At 42.4% G+C, this 24155-nt stretch overlaps 1 protein-coding gene across 2 annotated transcripts in view; it reads left to right on the forward strand.

Annotated features, from left to right (window-relative positions):
• RCN1 (reticulocalbin 1) overlaps positions 1-19157 on the forward strand; it is a 38012-nt gene extending 18855 nt beyond the window's left edge. For both annotated transcript variants that reach the window (XM_088470433.1, XM_088470435.1), the window contains exons 5-7: positions 4182-4242; positions 15975-16174; positions 17612-19157. In XM_088470433.1, coding sequence (XP_088326559.1) covers positions 4182-4242; positions 15975-16174; positions 17612-17719 — 369 coding nt within the window. In that variant the 3' untranslated portion in view covers positions 17720-19157. The remainder of the gene's footprint in view (positions 1-4181; positions 4243-15974; positions 16175-17611) is intronic.
• Positions 19158-24155: the final 4998 nt, after the last annotated feature.

The following is a 24155-nucleotide window of genomic DNA, read 5'->3' on the forward strand; positions in this document are numbered from 1 at the left end:
CCCAGAGGGGCTAGGGTTTCTATTCCAATCTGTTTTTGGTGCAGAAACCCAATGGGTCGTACTGTCCGATTCTCAACCTCAAGGCCCTCAACAAGTCCTTGCGGGTGCCACGGTTTCGGATGGAGACCCTACGGTCCATCATTCTGGCGCTGAAACCTGGGGATTACATGGTGTCGGTGGACATACAGGACGCTTACCTGCATGTCCCTATTCTTTTGCGTCACCAACAGTTCCTCAGGTTTGCAATCCGCAACGATCACTTTCAGTTCTGGGCGTTACCTTTTGGCCTGGCGACAGCACCACATGTATTCACCAAGGTTATGGCGGTCATGGCGGCGTCCCTGCGGCTGCAGGGAGTCCGCATGTTGCCGTACCTAGACGACCTTTTGTTGGTAGCAGGGTCTCCAAAGCTCCTTCTATGCCACCTGGATCTGACGATTGCAGTACTGCAACGCCACGGCTGGTTGATAAACTGGCGAAAGTCCACCCTGATCCCGTCTCAGAGGATTCTGCACCTCGGAGCCTTATTGGACTCCAGTCAGCAGAGGATCTTTGTGACGGGGGAAAAGATCTCTGCCTTGCAGCTGAGGGTGCGCAGTTGTCTGCAGAGTCGCCGTGTGTCTCTACACTCGGCGATGAGGTTACTGGGCTCCATGGTGTCAGTATTCGACATGGTGGAATATGCCCAGTTTCACTCCAGACCTCTGCAGCAATTGATCCTGTTCAAATGGAATGGACTGCCTCAGAGTCTAAAATCCCAGACTATGGTGCTCACTCCGGCGGTTCGCCTGTCCCTTGCCTGGTGGTTGCAGACGACCCATCTCAACAAGGGTCGTCCGTTTTGGGTGGGGAGCTGGGTCCTATTGACAACGGACGTCAGCCTTCGGGGCTGGGGAGCGGTCACGGGTCCACACTTGTTCCAGGGCAGATGGACTCAGACGGAAACGGAGCTTCCAATAAACATCTTGGAACTCCACGCCGTTTTCAATGCTCTCCAGTAGGCACAGCGGGTTCTCCAAGGTCACCCTGTGCAGGTCCAGTCGGACAACGCCACCACCGTGGCCTACATAAATCGACAAGGAGGAACCCGAAGTCGGGCGGCACTCGTAGAGGTGTCCCGCATTCTGGTCTGGGCGGAGCGCAATCTCCCAGCCATATCAGCAGTATTCATCCCGGGAGTTCTCGACTGGGAGGCGGACTTTCTCAGTCGCCAGGACGTTCATCCGGGGGAGTGATCCCTGCACCAGGACGTCTTTCAACTTCTGGTGGACAGGTGGGGTCTTCCAGAGATCGACCTCATGGCGTCACGGCACAACAACAAGTTGCCGGTGTACGGGTCTCGCACAAGAGACGAAAAGGCGTCTCTGGTGGATGCTCTGTCCGTCCAGTGGACGTTCGGTTTGCTTATCTATTTCCTCCGTTTTCCCTTCTTCCATGGGTAATCCGGAAATTCAAACAGGAAGGAGGAACGCTCCTGTTGATGGCTCCCGCGTGGCCCAGGAGGCACTGGTTCTCAGACCTTCAGGGTCTGTCCGTGGACAGTCCTCTGCGGTTGCAGCTGCGACCGGACCTACTGTCTCCGGGTCCTTGTCTTCACCCGGAACTAACTCGGCTGTCTTTGACGGCGTGGCTGTTGAGACGGCCATGTTAAGGTCCAGGGGGTTTTCCAGCTCTGTAGTACGAACTATGCTAAGAGCTCGGAAGCCTTCTTCTGCGAGAATATACCATCGCGTGTGGCATACGTTCTTCCAGTGGTGTCGGCCGAGAGGTTATGCACCTCGGGAGTTTTGTCTGTCTAGAGTATTGGCTTTCCTACAGGCGGGACTAAACCATGGGCTTCGCCCTGCTTCTTTGAAGGTGCAGGTGTCTGCCCTGTCCGCCTGGTTCCATCGTAGGATTGCTACAGTCCCTGATGTGCGCACCTTTATGCAAGGTGTTCTTAGAATTCAGCCGCCATTTGTTCCACCGGTGGCGCCTTGGGATTTAGCTGTGGTCCTGAGGGCTCTCCAGGGACCGCCGTTTGAACCACTGGGCTCAGTGGACCTTAAATGGCTAACAGCTAAAACAATTTTCCTTCTGGCCATCGCTTCGGCCAGACGTGTTTCTAACTTAGGGGCTCTATCCTGTAGACCCCCTTTTCTGATTTTTCATGGGAACAGGGCAGAGCAGCGCACTCGTCCTGAATTGTCTTCCCAAAGTTGTTTCACGTTTCCATATCAACGAAGAAATCGTTGTGCCGGCTTTTAACTCACCCGACCTTTCAGTGGGTGAGGCCACTTTGGACGTTGTGCGGGCCTTAAGGATTTATGTTGACCGCACTTCCTCGTTTCGGAAGTCGGACGCCTTGTTTGTCCTCTATGGCTTCCGTAAAAAGGGTTGGCCTGCGTCAAAGCAGACTTTGGCAGGTTGGATTCGGATGGCAATTTCAGAGGCTTATCTTCATGAGGGCCTTCCGGTTCCATCCTCTGTGAGGGCTCATTCCACTAGGTCTGTGGGTCCTTCGTGGGCAGCTCGACGTGGTGCCTCTGCAGTCCAGATCTGCAAGGCTGCCACGTGGTCCTCTGTCCATACCTTTGTGAGGTATTACGAGTTTGACACCTTTGCCTCTCAGGATGCTTCCTTCGGGCGGCGGATTCTCCTTTCAGCACAGGAGCGTCCCCACCCTTGAAGGATACTGCTTTGGGACATCCCCAAGATATCCTGTGGATACCTTATGGACCCTGATGTAGAAAATATGAGATATGGTAAGAACTGACCTTTTGTTATCTCTATTTCTACGAAGTCCATATTGTTCCACAGGACTCCCGCCCTGTCGCACCTGTGCTGCAGATGGGCTTTACTCTGGTCACCGGTTTTTCCGTCTCCCTCTGGTGAGAATGTGATTCTTGTGTGTGTCCAGATCTTTTTTCTCTCTCTTCCTTCTCCTCCTCCGGCCTATGGCTTGGTACGTAACTGAGATGCCTTGGCTCGGGGGGGGAGTATAGGAGGGGGACCCTAGTGCATCCTGGGAGGCTGAAAACTTAACTCTATGGTGCCCGATGCCTGACGTCATCACCTATACCCCAAGGTATCCTGTGGAATCCTATGGACTTCGTAGAAATAGAGATAACAAAGGTAAGTTCTTACCATATCTCATATTTTTTCCTTCTGGCAGGCTCCAAACGCTGTTATGTGGATCATACCAAAACGTCCATCTTTTTGTATTGTATTAGAGACAGTGTTTTCACTCTTCTCGCTTCACTTGCCTCCTTGCTATAATTCCCATTTCTGCTCCTTGTCCCCAACAGTTGCCTTTATCCTAATTCTGTTCATTTACTCTCCTGTTTGCTTGCGTACTATTTGAGTAACTAATTTAAGATTATTATATTTTTTTTTTATCCTCCCTTCCAGTGGCATCCCTACCCGCAGTGACACCTGGAGCGGGGAGGGATGCCATGCACGCGGCGCCGCCAAAAAAGGGGACGTGGCCTCGGGAAGGGGCCGTTGCCTCGCGGCCCATACCCGGTCCCCGACCAGTGTTTAAACTTATCAATGGGGTGGTGCCGGAGGGTGGTGCAGGAGGCACGGGCAGTGTCGGCTCCCTCACTGTGACAGGAGCCGAGTGCTGCACTTAATGCTACAGTGCAGCACCCGGCTTCTGCCACTGAGGGAGAGTCTGCACCTTGGTGTCACCACTCGGCGGGTGGCACCCGGGTGCGGCCCGCACCCCCCTTGTGACGCCACGGCTCCCTTCACTACTTGCAATCGGTTTACGTCTCCTTCATTCACTAAAGTTACCAACAATTGTGTCTGGTATGGATAAACTTACTAAGCAGCGACTTCCAAACTTCTCGGAGTGTTTAAGCAAAAATTTTAAATGGCAACATCAATCAAAGCAAAACGAGGCATTATTTGCTTTGAATAGTATTGCCGTTTTAAATATCCTGCTGTAAACATGCTGAGGAGCAGCAGTTTTTGCAAGCTGACTCTTAGTAAATGTACCCCTAATTCACTATCACTCCACCATGTTCATCTTCTTGTACCTCTATGCTGTGTTCAACACCTCTCTTCACTCAATTCTCTTCCTACCTCTCCTTCCAATCTGCTTCTACCCATTGTTAGTCACTTTCTGATGGCGGCCATGCCGCAAATAAGTTGCTATCTAAATAAACATATTATTTAAAATACATTTTCTTGTGCAGGAGACCTTGGAAGACATCGACAAGAATGGAGATGGGTTTGTTGATGAAAATGAATATATTGGTAAGATGGACCTCAATTAAATTTTACGTCTATTCGTAAACATACCGGGGATGCGAAGTAAGGTATAAAATGCCTTCTAAAATCAACACTTGTGTTAAAGACAGCTCGTTTTTAAGCAACAAATAAAAAAAAAAATATCTCCCTAATTGCCATATAAAATTGATAACGCTTGGACTCGGCAGCTATATCCGGTTGCTTCAAAAACTCCCTATAAGAATGAAGACAAACTTAAAAAAATTCGAACAGTGTTTGAGAATAAATATAAATAATATAAGACTGATGACTCATACAGTATTTACTAAACGTTGGATTTTCAAAGCCGCCAAGAACTGGTGGCTTTGACGGATGTTTTTTCAAATGGCAATATACATGTACAGTAGTTTTTGTCAATCTGAAATACCACAGATGCTTAGGGGGCACCAGATTTTTAAAAGCTGCCGATGTTAGGTGGCTTTCACCAATTTTTTTTAAATGGTAATAAAAATTAATGCTGAATCAGGGTTGTATGGCATTAATTATTATTAATTAATTAATTTATTGTTAATGATAATCTTTGCAACAAAATGTTATAACTAATAAAAAAACAGCAGCAAGAAGAACGACTAGTAGACTACTAAAACTTTTGACTCCTCTGATATTGCAGTCTGTTTCCTATTCAGAGCTAAACACAGGAGGGACACAAAGCAGATAGAGCCCATACTGTGATCTCGCATAGCAATGAGAAGGGAGTGAATCTGGGAAGGCCAGACCCGTGTGAAGTAAAGGCCTGAATCCGGCCTCCTGCCAGTCTGCACCAATATAAGCTGCATCCAATAACAGCTGGATGGATCATAACTTTTTTTTTTCCAGATCTTCTGTAATGTACACCGCTTTGACATCCTTTCACGATGGCCCAATGAATGGGATTGCACCAATATCTGTGAAAGTGAATTTTGTAGGAATTTTAAAACATTTTACAGGTGTTTTTTTTTTTTTTTTTAATCTTATTTTTTTCCTGTTTCTCTATATTTCATAATTTTAAATAATTGTCACAATAATCCACAAAAGCAGCTGCATCTGATCCAAAAAGAAAAAACAATATTTACGTAAATGTGCAATCCCATGTAGATTTTTTTTTTTTTTTTCATTTTTAAACCGTAATGCCGGACATACATGGTGCGATGAGGCGACAGGGGATCCGACGTCTGACATATCGGGAGGTCCACACACATGGTGCGATTGGGTGGCAGACCGTCCGATATGCCGGCTCCCTCACTTGCATAGCAATACATGGGATCGCACATCGCATCCCCTGATTGCATGGTTCTGCAGTGCGATCAGGCGATGTGATGTACGACCCCACGGGAGCACGCTTTGTACTAAATCCGGCCAATACACATGCGATATCGTACCAATCCATCGGATCGTCTACTTTATCACACCGTGTATGGGCCGCCTAAGGTTTATACCTGCTTTACATGAGTATGAAGCTGATAATCATATCTCTTGGTGGGCAAAGCCAGTCAGTCAGGAAGCTCCTAAGAAGTCATGTGGTGGTAAAGGAAAGATGATGGAGAAGGGGCTATCTGCTACATTGTATGTCCTATGAATGTAGTTGTCATGGCAGTCATATTACAGTAAATGGAGGATCATAAACAGCAGCTTGCATTAAATCATTAGGAGCAAACTAACGGCTCCACTGGTGTGTTCTTACAGGTAACCAAAATGTATTTGAAAAACGTGCCTCAATTTGAAGCTGATTTATTGTGAACCTGGCACATCTAAAATAGTGAAAAATTATTGACCCCATACATCAGTGATGGATTGTTGTAATTCACCAATCGCCATCTTGGATTTCTCTGATTTGCCGATCCTGACCAATATGTAATCGGGATCAGCAAATCGGGGATTTTTACAATGAAGAATTTCCCCGACAGATCGGCGATGATCGATGGCCCCCAATTTGCGGTTCCGGATGGCAGATTGGTAGTTCCGGTCAGATTGGGGAATCTGCTGCCTGAGGGTTGGGGACCATAAGTTGGTCATTGAGGTACTAATGACCCCATTTATCAACTAGTTTTATCATTCACAACGAGTGATTAAACTCATTGCGTATGATAAATGGGGCTCCAGATGACAGTTAGGAGCTGATTGGCTAGAGCACCATTGTCATACGCAACAAGTTTTATTACTTGTGAATGATAAAACTCGTTGATAAATTTGGCCCTAAATATGACCGGTCATTCAGAGATTATTAGCAGCTATGTTTGTAACCCTTCCTTAGTTACAATCTTATATTTAGAAAGCTGCAGAACATTGCGACAGTATGAAAAGTTTGGAGCAGCGGCCTAGATTTGACTACTCACACTGTGAGAAATGAAACTTAGCTTTTTCTTATATATATTTAAATTTATATATATATACATCTGATTTGAAATAATGCAGGTGCGCTTAAATTAGACCTATAATTGTGTCCCTTTGTGTATGATGAAATGAAGCAGAAACACATCTGACTATAAGAGCAGGCAAACTGTCTCCCAAGATGTTTAATGGGCTTTTGGCAATTAAAATGTTTCTTTGGTCAAAGTTCTGTTCTCGGTTGGTGCTTACCTACCGCCCTGCTGTTATGCCAGCGAGCGTAAAGTGGTACAAATTGTATATATTGTTTTATATACAATGTCACAGTACTGTAGAAGTCAGCACCCCACTTGGTAATGACAGGATGTGTTCCCAGAGTGGTTTGAGTAATGGAGAGAGGTAAAGTAATTTAATTTAGGTGTTGATCAAGAATGTTGTTTTCACAGCAGTGGAGAGAAAAAAAATGACATTGTTATTTGAGGTTTACACAGTTTTTGTGGCCAAATCAAAATTGACATAATGAAACCTTTCTTTCTTGTCTGATTATCCTTCCAAATCCAAATCTTGTATGCTGTATAGCACCAATTTGGCCTTTTTAATATTGTAGACGTGTGTGTGTGTGTGTGTGTGTGTGTGTGTGTGTGTGTGTGTGTGTGTGTGTGTGTGTGTGTACTGTACTTTTTGAGTTTGAATGTTTATCATGCAAGCAAAGAAAACATTTTTTTGTAAATTGAAAGTAAAGGCCCTGCTTATGTAGATTTACAAGCTAGTTGTCTACATTGATTATTTTGTTGTCGTGAAGAATAAATCATTCTGTCTGACAGCATTACAATAGCATTCCTAACCACGTCAAAATGAGAGAACATGCCATTCTATTCCCACAAACATGTTTGTTTTCATTAAAACATTTTCGTTTTCCCCCGCTTTGGGCAACACATAACTGTGCCAAAACCTCATCATCTTTTTGATAAAAAGTCTTCTCTTTTTTATTTTTTTTCTTGTGGATTCCCACACACAACATGTACGTATATTAGAAACCGGCGAATAAATTCAGTGTGAGTTGAATAGCGCCAGGAAGTTGGTCCCGGAGCTATTCAGTTCCGCACGGTGCTTAGTACGACTATTACAACTAAAGTCGGAGAATGCAGGTTCTCGGGACTTGACCTGGGTGTTTAGTTGCGCGAACCGGCATTCACCAACTAAAGTGCCGGCCGCGAGGCTGTTAGCGCCGCGCTAAGCCGGGAAACAACGTCGTGGCTGGCACTTTAGTCTGATTTCTGCTCTAATTCTTTAGTTGCCCTAACAGCAGGCTGAAATAAATAGCTCCAGGACCAACTTCCCAGCGCTATTCAACTAACGCTGAATTGAATTGCCCCCAATGTGACAGAATTGTAAGCAGACGATATTGATGATATACAAGCTTATGCTGTATATTATCAGGATAGTTTAAAGAGGACCATGGACTAGTTTCTGTAAATAAAATTATTTTTGTTTCTGAAGTCGCATCTGCAATTTTTCTCACAAGGCTGAACGAGGCCCTACTACTTCATCTTTGCGGAACTGCGGGGATATACAGAATAGCCCTATAGTCAGACAGCTCTCCGCTTGCTGCACTTAGCTAGTGTAAGTTTCCCCCTGGGCGTGTAGATAGAATTGCACCTAGGGGAGGACCGGTGCAAATGTACGTTCATAGTAATGACAGCCGCTCTCACAGGAGGATGTATAGGGGAGGTGCAGCCACATAGATCTGGCCAACCCTGAATACAGGTGGAAATCTGCAGCAATTTTTCACCACGCTATATCACTTGTGATGCGGCCGCTATGTGTGCGACTCTAAATCAGGACTCTTTGTACATTTATGAGCTGAAGCTACTGATTGCCGAGCGGGTTAGTTGCCTTGTCTGAGAGCAGGATAGAGACTGTGCCCAGTCACTCTTATTAATAACAGATAAAGGGCGGCCTGACGAGGGTGCACGCAGTGTCGGTGCCGAGCGCTAACCCGATGTTTTCAGTCTGTGTATGTGTCCTAATGGTTACCGCCGGGAGCCGCAGAACAAATTTGAATGCAGAAAGAGGCAATTTCAATGGGCGTTTCTGGGTGGTAACAGGTGGGTGGCTAGCCAGACGCGGGCATGTCGCGGTCAGCAACTGCGTCTATTGCTGCAGTTGCACGGATTCCGGCGGCCATTTTCAGAAGGAGATTCTGCGCCTCCATAGAGCTGGTGCAGTGTTTGATGGTATGTCTTAATGCTCACAGTGGCGCATTAGCCCCGCAGCCAGCGGGCGTCTCTGTACGAATCCCATGTGCAGGATTTCGTTATACACTTATTCGTGGACCCAACTCTCCAATCAATACACTCCCTGCAATGTTCTAGATTTTTTTTGGTAGTTTTTTCAGTACGTTTTTAATATCTACATTTGTCATTTAGTTATGGCCAATAATATCCCCGCTACGGCTATAACCAATAAAATCAGATTTGTAAACTCCTTTTGTTATAGCAAAATGTCTTACCTACCCTTTTCTAGTCGTCCCCTGGTGAAATCACTTGTGGTTATCTCTGATGAGAGCACCAGAATATTCATTAGAATGTAAGCTCTTGCGAGCAGGACCCTCTACCCTCTTGTGCTTCTCCTTACTTTATTTTCATCTACTTCTTACTCCCCACTAGGGCACCTAACACTTGGTTGCTTATGCTCAGTTGCTTATTTGGGTGTTATGGTCACTAATGTAGCAATATACAGTGCATCCGGAAAGTATTCAAAGCGCTTCACTTTTTCCACATTTTGTTATGTTACAGCCTTATTCCAAAATGCAATAAATACATTTTTGTCCTCAAAATTCTACACACAATAACCCATAATGACAACGTGTAAAAAGTTTTTTTGAGATTTTTGAAAATTTAATAAAAAAAAAAACAACTAAGAAATCACATGTGCATAAGTATTCACAGCCTTTGCTCAATACTGTGTTGATGCACCTTTTGGCAGCAATTACAGCCTGAAGTCTTTTTGAATATGATGCCACAAGCTTGGCACACTTTCTTTGGGCAGTTTCGCCCATTCCTCTTTGCAGCACCTCTCAAGCTCCATCAGGTTGGATGGGAAGCGTCTGTGCACAGCTATTTTCAGATCTCTCCAGAGATGTTCAATCAGATTCAAGTCTGGGCTCTGGCTGGGCCACTCAAGGACATTCACAGAGTTGTCCTGAAGCCACTCCTTTGATATCTTGGCTGTGTGCTTAGGGTCATTGTCCTGCTGAAAGATGAACCGTTGCCCCAGTCTGAGGTCAAAAGCGCTCTGGATCAGGTATTCATCCAGGGTGTCTCTGTACATTGCTGCATTCATCTTTCCCTCTGTCCTGACAAGTCTCCCAGTTCCTGCCACTGAAAAACATCCCCACAGCATGATGCTGCCACCACCATGCTTCACTGTAGGGATGGTAATTGGCCTGGTGATGAGCGGTGCCTGGTTTCCTCCAAACATAACGCCTGGCATTGACGCCAAAGAGTTCAATCTTTGTCTCATCAGACCAGAGAATTTTGTTTCTCATGGTCTGGGAGTCCTTCATGTGCATTTTCGCAAACTCCAGGCGGGCTGCCATGTGCTTTTTACTAAGGAGTGGCTTCCGTCTGGCCACTCTGCCATACAGGCCTGATTGGTGGATTGCTGCAGAGATGGTTGTCCTTCTGGAAGTTTCTCCTCTCTCCATAGAGGAATGCTGTAGCTCTGACAGAGTGACCATCGGGTTTTTGGTCACCTCCCTGACTAGGGCCCTTCTCCCCCGATCGCTCAGTTTAGACGGACGGCCAACTCTAGGAAGAGTCCTGGTGGTTCCGAACTTCCATTTACGGATGAATGGAGGCCACTTTGCTCATTGGGACCTTCAAAGCAGCAGATATTTTTCTGTACCCTTCCCCAGATTTGTGCCTCGAGACAATCTTGTCTTGGAGGTCTACAGACAATTCCTTGGACTTCATGCTTGGTTTGTGATCTGACATGCACTGTCGAGTGTGAGACCTTATATAGACAGGAGTATGCCTTTCAAAATCATGTCCAATCAACTGAATTTACCACAGGTGGACTCCAATTAAGCTGTAGGAACATATCAAGGATGATCAGTGGAAACAGGTACATGTGATTGCTTAGGTTTTTTTTTTTATTAAATTTGCAAAAATCTCAAAAAAACTTTACACGTTGTCATTATGGGGTATTGTGTGTAGAATTGTGAGGACAAAAATGAATTTATTCCATTTTGAAATAAGGCTGTAACATAACAAAATGTGGAAAAAGTGAAGCGCTGTGAATACTTTCCGGATGCACTGTACATTATACCTGTCCTTGTCCTGCATTGTATTGTACTGTACTGTTAGTCACTTTTTGTTTATGTACTGTGTAAGGTGCTGCGGAACACTTGTGGCGCCATATAAATTGATGATGATGATGATGATGATAATAATAATAATTAGAGTAGAAAAGTGAATAAACTGGAAATCATATCACTTTGATTTTCCTTAAAGGTGATGTGGTTGATGGCCAAGAGGTTTTAGTTTTTTGGCCTACCAAGAGTCTTTATACACCTTTTTATTAGGGCATCTACACATTTAAATCTACCGAATTTGCCATCAAAATCCAAGCATATGGGTACCATAAGGCAAATGACATACTCAACGTGAGATGTCTCCACCCCATCTGCTTTCTCCAGCAGTCTCTTTCCATTACTCTCGTCACAGTACTTATACATCTCTCCAAGGTGTCTTCAGTTTTCCCTGGTCAGTTCCATTTTTGGCCACTAAAAATTAAGTTTTCATTTTTTAGAATTTTTATATGCCATATTATTACAGGTTTAGGGAGAATAGGATTCTGTAGGACAAGTGGAAATTTCATATAGACTTTTAAAAAAAATAAAAAATAAAAACCTTTTCTCCTTCCTAGTCTTTGAAGTGACTACTAGCACTTCTATGTATTGTCAGCTTCAGGTGTCCATGTTTTTCCTTTGGCACCACCATAGAGGAGCAACTTCAGCTGTCTCCCCTACGGTTCCCTAGTGGCACTATATCAAAGGGTAGTGTAAACCCTCTCCCCCTGGCCCTCACCAGTGAGTCCAACATCGCTGCCTCTCTCCACTATGTTAGCGACTAATTAAGCAGACACATTGGCCACCTAGGTTATTGGATTGCTGAAACATTTGGGTTCTCAAACAACACTAAAGTGATTGCAATATCTTAGAAAATTAATGCGAACTCTGACCCAAATGGAGACTTAGGAGGTCTTCTAAACCTTTCTCTACACTTTTGTTTATATAGTTGTCCGTGTCCTGCAAGCATAATCCTTGTCTTTAGGAAATTCAGAAGCAGGAATTAAATTCAAAGCAGATATGCAAATCTAGACATTGCAGAGAACAGTTACCACTCCACTGAGCAAGCATTCCTAGATTCCAATGGATAAAGGGTTTAGGCAGCGATAATTAATGAGATCCCACCCCAAGTTGTGAAGGAGTGTCCAAAAAGAATGAAATCTCTTACATACTTATGCATAATACCAACCTTGAGCGTTTTATATTAGGTGCTTTGTGACTATTATATCCCTCATACAAAGGAATTTCTTGTAACATTTTCATCTTTTAGAATGTAAGCTCTTGCGAGCAGGGCCCTCTACCCTCTTGTGCTTCTCCCTACTTTACTTTCATCTACTTTTTACTCACCACAAGGGCGCCTAACACTGGGTGTTATGGTCGCTAATGTAGCTATGAATATTATCCAACTCCTTGTCCTGTATTGTATTGTATTGTATTGTTCTGTCAGTCACTGGTCACCTATTTGTTTATGTACTGTGTAAGGCGCTGCGGAACACTTGTGGCGCCATATAAGTAAATGATGATAATTTAAAGAATGTAAAGCATTGATGGGAATATTTAAACCTTGGGCTACAGAATAATCTCTATTTCCATCAGCCCTTCTATCAGAAAAAGCAAAATAGTCTTCTAACAAACTGTACCAAATATTAACAGGTAGCATATGAAGGGTTCAGTACGGGATGCCTGCACTCGGGATCCCAGAGGTCAGAATCCCGACGCCTGCATCCCGACAGGGTCACAATCTCGACAGAAGGAGGTAAGTATACTCTCCTTCCTATAACCCTCCCTCCCTACAGCCTAAGCGTAACCCTCCCCCTAACCCCAATACTTATGGTCGGGATGCCGGCGTCGGGATTCTGGCACCGGCATATCGACAACCGGGATAATGGCTACATCCCGCATATGAATATTGCTTCTAGGCGGAAGTATCTGTGGACCTAGATGGCTTCCTTGGAATCATTTTTTTTTGCATAAACCCAATGTTTGGCGGCACTGCTTCTCCTCCAGTAAAACTTTAACTGTTCGGACAAACAGATCCTGAATTGACTATGCAGTTCATTAATTACTGTCTGCGGCAGAGAGAGTGAATTCTGTACAGTATTCCATCACCAATCGTATTGAGGAAATCAATGGTTTCCTTCTGCAGAGGTTACCGTGTTTTGGTCATCATAAAGGATATCCAAGGCCTAACAGTAAGCATCTAATAAAGTACTTGATTCTTAAGCTCAATTCCAAAAGCCCAGGTTTATGGATCTCCTTTAAAGCCTCATTCTAATGCCAACTCTATGTTGCTTTGATGAGCGAAGTTTCCTCTTGAAGTGAAGGTTACAGCCATCACACAAATTCCTAAAAGCTTTGTGATTGCCCAAACAATGGTCATTTGCTGATCAAAATGGTAAATTCACATTCAGCTTGGGTGCCACAGCTGCAGCTTGCACGTTCTCTAGAGAACACATCCTGGGCAGCAAATCCAGTGCCAGCTGCATATTTATCTCCGTGATCATGCAACTCCAAACACAGATTCCTTGAACCAGGCTAGTTGCAGTCTTCGCCTTTTTCCATAGCGCAGAACATGCTCCTTGCTGCTAATTTCCTCTCAGGTCTTTGGCGCACAGTAGTAGCTGCTTATTCAGTGGAGGTGCTGGCATACGAACACTCAATGAGGACTTTCAAAAAGGTGTGAAATCATATATATATTCTGTGAACTGTGCAAAAATAAAATAATATGGATACCTACTAATGAAAGTCCAGAGACCGCCCGTACACTGGCTGCAGGTACCGTCGACCCTTACATAACAACTGGGCGGGCAAATTTAAATGTCCACCCAGTTGTGATGTTAGCCCAGATATATTGAGTGGCCGATCGGTAAGTGTGTAACTTATCAAATCGTCCGCTCATTCGGCACGTCGGCCGGTCAGCATCGAGTAAGTGTGTACCCAGCTTAAGCGCTGTGTTCAATTAGAGTGGCGAAAAGTCAGAATCCGTGGAAAAGTATCGCGGATGACGTCATTTTGCCAGGTGGAAAGTTTCCGCCGTATCCAATTCCAAAGACTTTTCGCATACGCGAAAACTCAATGCAGTGTAATCAGCGGAAAAGTTCGTCTATGTATAGCAGGCGGAAAAAAGTGCAGAATTGAGGTTTTGGGGTGCAAACTTCGGGTAACCCCCCTGCACCCTTGGGACAGTCCCTCAAAGTTAAACTGTGTCAAAATGTTAAAAAAAAAAAAAGTACTTTAGAACACCTCAAAAAAGTACTTTAATTTTGGGGGCGAAAAAGTGCAAAGTTGGGGGACAAACTTAAAAACTAGCGAAATAGACTTCAGGCGGTTCCCCACGTCTGGGCCAGGTGTTTTTTTGATTGCAGGTGCTTGCGGCAGGTAGATTTTTTACGTAATTTAAAACTTCACTTTAGCAACTTAAAAATATGCTAGCACCAATTTTCAAGTACCCCAAATTTGCTGGGTAGTTATTTTCACACAAAAAACTGCTTAATGCAATTCTTCACCACTTGTGTTTAAAGCGCTAATTGGCACCAATTGATACAACTTAAGCACCCCAAATACCTTCATTAGGGCTAAACGGGGGCACCTATAGTGATCCCCAATGTTGGTGCATCTTTTGGGGGATGTCAGGCTGAGTTCCCCATTTTTGACAGGACTTTTCACCTGTTTTAGTTTCGCCAGGTGCAGTTCTCGCGTCCTTTTGTAATTGAATATGGCGAATAGCGGGAGTGCACACTATACTTTTCCGCATGCAAAACACGCGATGTAGGCATGCAAAAAAGTATCGCGGGTGCGGAACTAATTGAATACAGCCTAAGAGTCAAATAGGATCTACTTTACATTTTAAAGTGTCCCCGTCACTTACACACAAATGAGACGGCTATGGTCAATGGCTTGCTTACAGGACCCAGAGTTAAGACCTTATAACTGGCTGTCTGCATTGGTTTGCTCCAAAAATATGAAAACTGTCATAAAAATAGCTCTTCTATGGAAGAACGTTCATCGTCTTATTTTCGATCTAACAAATATCGCATTCCTGACTCCTTTCAGTTCTCTTTACTTACCAGAGCTATTCCAGGTTTGCAAAAAAAAACAAACCACACATTAATGTATCTGGCATAATTTACGGACTATGAAATGCTATTTTGTAATTCATTGGAAACAACCATCTCCTCTCTCAGCTATAATCAGTAGAGTCTGAGTAATATATAAATTAGAATATATCACTAGCATACATGGTAATACACCGACTAGTTGTACATAAACTTCAGTGTTCTCCCCAGAAAATTTTTCCAGCCGGGTGCTATCAAGAAGTAGCCGGGTGGGGCCTTCGCAATAATAAAATGTTTTAAACCCTGACCTTATAATGATTTAAACTTGAAATATGCAGTGCCCCCAGACTGGCCCCATATGCAGTGCCCCCAGACTGGCCCCATATGCAGTGACCCAAGACTCGCATCACTGGGAACGCTTGCCTCTGAAGCAATCGGAGGCTTCTTTAGCCTCCGGTCGCTTCAGAGGCCAGCGTTCCACACCAGGAGGCGGAGGGTGACCAGGAATGCGGCAGGGGGAAGTGCTGGGCGGAGGGCTGTTTCTACCGGGCGATTCGCCCGCATAAAACAGCATGGGGAGAACACTGAACTTAGTCGACATTCACTATCTAGACACCATAATGAGAACTTTGCAAGATGAGTCTGTACCTCCAACCCCAATTGTAGAGCTTTACACACAAAATCTCCTTGAGCGCCTCCTATAGATTCCTCATTGAGATTGTTCTCAAATGCTGATGGTTTTTGTATTCTGTGCCAGATGTGCTCGTAAGTGAACAGTGCTTAATATTTTTGAGCTGTATGGTTTTATATGGGAAGATCTCTGATTATTGTTGTTTGATTGGACTTTCCCATTTTTTTTTTCCTATAACCCCATTGTTTCAAAATGAATTCAAATGTATTGTAGTAAAAAATACAAAAAGAGAAAACAAAACTTTATGAAAAAAATTATTTAGTAATTGAAAAGGCGCCCTGTTTGTCTCTTTTAGAGGACATGTTTTCCCACGAAGAGGGGGTCCCAGAACCTGACTGGGTAGCCACAGAAAGGGAGCAGTTTTCAGATTTCCGTGACCTTAACAAGGATGGAAAAATGGACAAAGATGAAATCCGCCACTGGATTCTTCCTGAGGATTATGACCACGCACAGGCAGAAGCCAGACATCTGCTCTATGAGTCAGACTTGGACAAGGTATTTACTTTCCTCAGCTTAATTGTTTTTGTTTTTTGATTTTTTTTTTTTAAATCAATACCAGCCATGTCTGTCGGGTCCATCTGCGATGAGTAATTCACTTCATGGCTTATTGAAAATGTAAAAGCGTGGTTGGTTCATTCTTTTATTGCCCTTTCTGTTTGGAGAGAACTGTTATGTTTGTAATGGACCGTGCTGGAGAATGTTCCGCAGTAGCTATACCCATGGCACGCGGTTATGCCACGCATACTTGTGTATTTGTCCTGGTGTGCCATAATAAAAGCGGCATATCAAACTGATAGTGGTTCACTTACATCTGTGAGGACCGTGGTAGTGAAACCAGGAACTATATAGGGTGGTTCCTGATCTCGCAGTCATTACACGCAGCATTCAAGTAGGCTCGCTTCAGCAGTTCAATGGCGCGCTATGTTATTACCCGCGCATACAGCTTGCAAAAGTAATCAACTTGACCGACGACCTTCACATAGACCGTGATGAGTGTGCAGTCTTCATACTGCCCCCCTCACTCTCCCAATGATTCCCAGAGGTCAAAACTTAGAAGTACTTAAAGAAGTGCTTTTTATTTGACAGTGGCATGGTCTTGCCTGTCTTTCTAAAGTGTCCTATATTCTAGTTTGCTTAGACCGTGCTGTATGCAGTTAGAATTGTTTTCTCAATTGGTATTTAACTTTTTAAAGCTTGCCCCTTCCAATATGAATCGTTGTGAGAAAATGGTCCACTGAGTGCAATTATCTAATTTGGATGAATATTTGATGCTAGAATACACCTTTAAACATCAGTGATGGCATTGCAAATTCTTTCTCTCTATACTTTCTATAAAGCTGGCAATACATTTCAGTATTATTGTTCCAACTGGCCAGCTACACGACATTCTGAATGTCAACATTATGCCTCTATACCAAAAGACTAGTGTAGGCATACCTCCCAATATTTGTAAGTCCCTGATTGGGCCCACTGAAGAAACTACAGTCTGAGGACTACCAAAAGTCCAGATTATTTGCTCGTACTGCTTGTTTGTTTCCTCTCCATTAACTTCTTGTTCATGAGAACGCAAATTTCAGTTTGGAAGACCATATCGGTGTGCTTTTCAAAGAAACTTTCTTTTAGTAGGAGAGGAGAGTGCTTCGTTGGACAGAGAGCCATCAAAACCACATAGCAAGAATTCTGTATTAGGTGGAGTTATCTATTAAGCTATAAAAATATACTTCCAATCGGTGTGAAACCTTTTGTTGCAGCGGTGGAATTTTAAGGTTACTAATGGCTGTTGCTTCACGTGCTTTGGTGTCATCAAGGACTAGTTCTTTGCCCCTCACAGTAAAGAGTTAAAGTAACATAATGACACTGTAGTAAAGTGCTTCTTGTTTTTTTTTGTTTTGTTTTCAGACTCCTATTTAATATTGATATTTTTCCATCTAGGATAAACTGTTGACTAAAGACGAGATATTACAGAATTGGAACATGTTTGTGGGTAGCCAGGCCACAAACTACGGCGAAGATCTCACCAGGAACCACGATGAATTGTAATAAAATGAAAAGCAACTGTGACTTTTTTTTTTTGCTATTCCGTTCACTTGACTTTTACTTTATCATAGTATTTGCACCATCACAAACTATACTATATTTATTACCTCAAAATGGGTATAATTACCCAAAAGTTTAGTGTTTGAAAGAGAGCTATGAACAGATTTTTATGTGATTAGAAAAGCAGTTATATAGATATTATTTTTGTTCCTGTTTTTTTTTTTTCTTCTTTTGTAAAGCTTTTTTGTTTTTACTGTAATATGTATTAAAGCAGTAGTGGCAGTTGATTGTTTAAACTAATTTGTGAATGTTAAATTAGGTTGTTTATTTTAAGAACTTCTGCCATGTACGCGTAAGAATTTTTCTTTACTGTATATTGGGGATGGAAATTTTTTTGTATCAGTACTGATCTTCGTTTTCTGTAAACAGATAACAGGGTCTACATTAATAATGTCAGTATTTTAATAAAACTTTTTGTAAGAAAGTTGGTATGTTTTAATTCCTTTATGAGGAACTGTTAAGTGAGAAGTTAATATTTTTTTTACAGTTTTGTTTCTTAATACTCGGTCAACACGTTACTCCTGTCTTTTTGGAAATTTGTGGTATTCAACATATTCTTTACAGTAGCTTACAGACGTGCATAACATTACAAATGCATCTAGTGCATAACATTAGAAATTGTAGATTTAGAATTAGGACAATTATTTTTTTTATTTTTTTTTTGCAACTGTTTTGGATGATAAAAAATGTTTGTATTGTTTATAAAAAAATATCTCTATTCATAAATTACTTTTTTATGACCAAAGTGAAAAAGACATAAGTGAACTTAATTTATAGATTCTTCTAACAGTTACATCGGATTTTCTGAGAACCTGATATATGAAGACATGGTCTAGTATAATCTAGACATAGCAGCTGTGGCTAAGGAATCCAACAGTGTCACTATTTATGACACTGCTGGCCTCCTAGTTCCTGTATATATATTGACTCATAAAGTATTGAGTGGAGTGCGGGTCAGATCTTGTGTAAACATTATATTTTTCTTTGTCCATACATTTTTAAAGTAGAAAAATATAGTATGTTATGTGGCCTCTTTAATTACAAGTTTATATATACAGTGGTAAATAGAATCGTTTTTTTTAGAATGTTAACAGCTAATGATTTATGAAATATTTTTGTTTTGTTTTTTTCTTCAAGAAAATCAGACCGTACCACCAAATATCCAAAAGTTATTTGCAATTTTACTTAAAAAATATTTTCCAAGCTCAAATTTAAACCCATATCTAACAGTCTTTGGCCCAGTCTTTGGCCCATGACATTTGGTACAAAAATATATATATATTTTGGTATATAAATAGATTATTTTATATATTTTACATTTTATATTATTGCAATCTACCTCGAGTCAGACTGCAGTGTGGAGCATAATTTCTTAATTAAGATATTCAATGTCCTTTTCAGTGTAATTATTAAATCTTATTTTCCATGTAAATGGGAGTACAATAAAACATTTTGTGATAAAATATTGCGTCTGTTGCTTGCAGGTAAATATCAGGTCACCCAGGCAAAGTGAATTTAATTATACCATGGTTGTAGCACAATTTATGTCTCCCTATATCACTTGTAAATTGCATACATAAAAATTAAGTCAGTCTGAGAAGCAAGATAAAGGAAGAATAATTGGGGAAAACATTAATGTTCTGATAAACGGTCTAATTTTAATTAACTACACTAGTGTGAGTGACTGAATTCCATTTCCATTCAGAGAAGATGTGCTGTCTCTGTCTGATTTTTGACATCTAGATCTGGCTATTGTGAGTCCTATAATCTTGCTGGAGACCTATACAGTCTAGTTTAGATGAACTTGTAGTTGAGGAGTTCATATTGTGCTAAGAATGTATGTTGGATCTATTATTGTAGGCACTGGTGTGAAGATGCGATTCTAAGCCAAGGTAACTGGGTGTTAAAATAAAATTAATTTTAATCTATTTGATAAAAAATACATTTAACTTGTTATGCTGTAATGTGTGTGTGTGTGTTTAATGATGTTATTCAGGGCATCTGCTGCACAGTTGAAAACTTGCGTTCTTGTCATTGGCAGCACATTATAAGTAGAGTTTCCACATGTAGAAGAACATTTTTTGTTTTGACTCCTACTTGCTGACATTTGAATGATTCTAGTGGGAGGCCTGGTTGCCATGAATGGCGTCACCAAACTTTAATTCCTGTTTTACAATGGTGCGATTCAAAGCGTGCTGCATGGGCAGTGGCTACAATGATGCAATTCACTGTAAATTGCATCATCAAACCCTCATACCACCTACTTCACTGGATCTGTTCTACTCTCCCAGGAGTGTGGGAAATCTCTGTGAAATGCAAGAGTCCCCCAGACACTCCAGGAGAGTAGGCAGATGTGTGTTTTTTAAATAGCGTAGATTGAAGGCATTTGTAAACGCATCAAACTGTGTGTATGCATCCTAATTTACAATAGTGAATTGCCTTAGCTGGAATGATATGATACACGAAATTCTCGAAGACACCAGTGCATTGGTTTTCAGATGGCTGTGCTCTCACAATGTTTACTATCTGCATATTTCACTGCTAAGTTGATTTTAGAATCCTGAATAGAAGAGCAAAATGTTAAATGATGTGGAACTAATTGAATGTGACTGAAAATTTGAAGCCATACATATTTCATGAATACTTATTGAAAGCTAAATATACTTCTTTTTTTTCCCCAAGAATGTCTGTATTCTTCCCTGTTTGTACAAAGGTATGTGTTTTTAGTAGTTTTAATAATTTAGCTCCACTTAAACTAATATAACATTGAATAATAATTATGTTTTGGTTACATAATGTTATTACTTGTAATTTTAAGAGGGTCTCCAGTCCTTTATTTATTATTTATTTATTAACAGTTTCTTATATAGCGCAGCATATTCCGTTGCGCTTTACAATTGTAAGCGTTAATAGAACAAAACTGGGTAATAACAGACAGATATATAGGTAGGAAGGCCCTGCTCGCAAGCTTACAATCTATAGGGAAATAGGCAGTGATACACAAGGATAGGTGCTATATATTGCATTTTGTTCCAGCCAGACGGCAGAGTTTCTTGGTGGGCTGCATGATCCAGTCACACAGGAATGTCTGCCAAATGTCATGAGGATGTGAGAGATAGATGATGTGTGAGATTGTGGACTGTAAAAGGGGATGTAATTAGAAATGGAAGCTATGAAGGTTATGTGTGTGTGTGTGTGTGTATATATATATATATATATATATATATATATATATATATGTATATATATGTATATATATGCGCACAAAGTCCAGTGTTTCCAATGATGATATCAGTCCCAAATGAAATTGTCTTTTTAGTAGTCAGTGCAGCTCCATCCCAAAAGTCCGTAACCACAGGCACAACTGGGGTTTATGCAAAAGAGAAAGGGAGAGCGCACGTATCAGTAAACTGGTAACACTTTAATCAAAAAAAGCATAGCTCACATACATTTAAAACTGAATATAACGGCATGTCACTCAGCCTCCTCAATCCGCCTTTGTCTCCACGACATATAGCGTCTGTCACGGGGCTGGTCAGTAGATCCACGCCGTGCTGCCGCACGGATGTCGGGCAGGGAAATCCTCGCTGGGACCAGCGTTTGACGTCACCACGTCCTCCTTAAGGCAAGCCACGCCCAACGCGTTTCGTCACTATCCTTGAAGTCCCGATAGTGACGAAACGCGTTGGACATGGCTTGCCTTACGGAGGACGTGGTGACGTCAAACGCTAGTCCCAACGAGGATTTCCCTGCCTGACATTCGTGCGGCAGCATGGCGTGGATCTACTGACCAGCCCCGTGACAGACGCTATATGTCGTGGAGACAAAGCGGATTGAGGAGGCTGAGTGACATGCCGTTATATTCAGTTTTAAATGTATGTGAGCTATGCTTTTTTTGATTAAAGTGTTACCAGTTTACTGATACGTGCGCTCTCCCTTTCTCTTTTGCATATATATATATATATATATATATATATATATAATTTTTTGTTTTGTATACTGGCTACAGGTATCAGTATCTGTTATTAATTACTTTGTATGAGGTAGCATTAATTTAAAATCTATATAATCCCTCAAGACTATGTTTCTATGACATACGCAGAGAGGATCGGAAGGTGGCGTGTGCGGACGCACCATGCCAGCCACTGGCTAAAAGGGTCCCGCTGCCACGAATGCTGACAACTGGCTATGTTGCCTATGCAGACAATTCCAATGTCTCCAGTCCTCTATGCCCCCCTATAGGGAGCTGCTGTGGTCAAACCACATAATCAAACTGCTCTTTATGCTTCCAGGGCAGGATATGGAAGTGCCAGACGCTGGATGAGCAGGACACCCCACAGCCTGCTTACTTTGTTGTGTGGACCTGTTGGAAAGAGCTGTCCGGCAGTACTCCCAGCGGGAGGTGGATGAGGGGAAGGTATGAAAAGAGACAGTGGAAAGGATGTGAGGTACAAAGAGGAGGGAAGAAGAGACAGACGGAATATGATAGGGGTGAGAGAGATGGGATTTCTGGGGAAGAGGGAGGAAAAATACTTGGCACAACAGCTAGTATAAAATATTTAAACTTTCTATGGCAGCAAGGCTGGGGGACACTGGACCATGGGCTTGTGGATGGGGACCAAGGAGCTGGCACTTAAACTAAAAACTATAACTTTAAATATAAGCGCCTCCCCTCCGAAACTTCCCACACGCCAGTGCGTTTTAAGTGCCTGTGGAGTTGAGCACGATTCCAGGGGGCAGCCCCAGCTAGTTAGTTTTTCTTTTTCATCTGTAACTTTTATTTTTTACCGGTTTCAGGTTTTCGTCTCTGGCAACGGCCACTTTGGAGGTACAGTTCTCCGGTCAGGCAGCCTGAGAGTTCCCTCCCCTGGGGGTGGCTGTTGAACATCCCATGGTCCAGTGTTCCCCAGCCTTGCTGCCAGAGAAAAGAGGTTTTTTGGTCACTTACCATTGAATCCTTTTCTCTTAAACAGGCTGGGGGACACTGCGTTCTCTCCCTCACGCTCAGTTGTGCTGGGTTTAGTCTCAATTTGTCTTTTCCCTACTGTTTTGTTGTTTTAACAGTTTCACTGGGTTACTGCCTCTCCTCCTGGGCTCTTTTGAAGATGCACTGGCTTGTGGGGGGGAGGAGCTTATATTTAACGTTACAGTTTTTAGTTTAAGTGCCAGCTCCTTAGTCCCCATCCACAATCCCATGGTCCAGTGTCCCCCAGCCTGCTTAAGAGAAAAGGGTTCAACGGTAAGTGACCAAGAATCCTCTTTTTATGGTACTAGATACTGTCGTGATTTAATGGCATGTGCATGAGCAGATGAACTGGAAGCCTGGACTTTGGTAATCCGGTTTTGCTTTCTTTTTTTTAAGGAAATAAAATGAAACAAAAACATTTAAAAGTTTAAATAAATGAAGATGTTTTTCTGTGGGCTGCCCCCATTACAGCCATACTCAGGTGTTGGTATCGATTACAGGATCCTTAAAGCATGGGAAAGCTTTCACTGGTGAAATTCGGCTAGTAGTTTATCCACAAGGTCTACTGTCAGCAGTATTGAGTGGTAATGCTTTAGTACACAGGTTCTCAAACTCTGTCCTCAGGACCCCAAACAGTGCATGTTTTGCAGGTCTCCTCACATAATTACTAGTGAAATAGTCAGCTGCACCTGTAGATCTTTTAAAAAGTGTCAGTGAGTAATGAATACACCTGTGCACCTGCTGGGTGACCTGCAAAAAGTGAACTGTGTGGGGTCCTGAGGACCGAGTTTGAGAACCACTGCTTTAGTAGATACAGAGATGCCCTAACTGGCGCAAACACATTTTGCTAGCGAAATGGCTATAATATATAGACACCCATGTATGAGAGTCTAGGAAGACATTTGAGGACTATAATCCATGGTTTACTTTTTGATCTTGGTTATTATGTGGGATATGTACCAAACGTTAGATAGTTGACATATAGTTGATAGCGGAGACATTGCCTGTAGCATCCCAATCAGATTCTAGCTATCATTTGTCTAGTACATTCTATAAAATGATACCTGATTGGTTGCTATGCTCTATAGAAGGTTTGAGACATCTTCCCTTCTGTATCCTTATATTAGCATTTTCCAGTACACAGAATAACGGGGACAGTGCAGAGATAATGATTTAAAACCTCTAATTGTCCCTGGAAATTAGTGAGCAGCTATGGTATATAGATGTATATTGTCATCATTGTATCAAGTGATACAACAAGCATACACTGTATAGGAACAGAACAAGGACAGCCAGGTTTAATATTTTCATATCACTAGATACATAAATAGGGGAAATGGATTTTTTTCCTACAATCTTATAATTATAAACACCTTTCTCTCTCTTTCAGTGGTTGTTTTAGATGTGACTTTC

Source organism: Taudactylus pleione, unplaced genomic scaffold, assembly GCF_031769625.1.
Source record: "Taudactylus pleione unplaced genomic scaffold, aTauple2 ptg000100l, whole genome shotgun sequence".
NCBI lineage: Eukaryota > Metazoa > Chordata > Amphibia > Anura > Myobatrachidae > Taudactylus > Taudactylus pleione.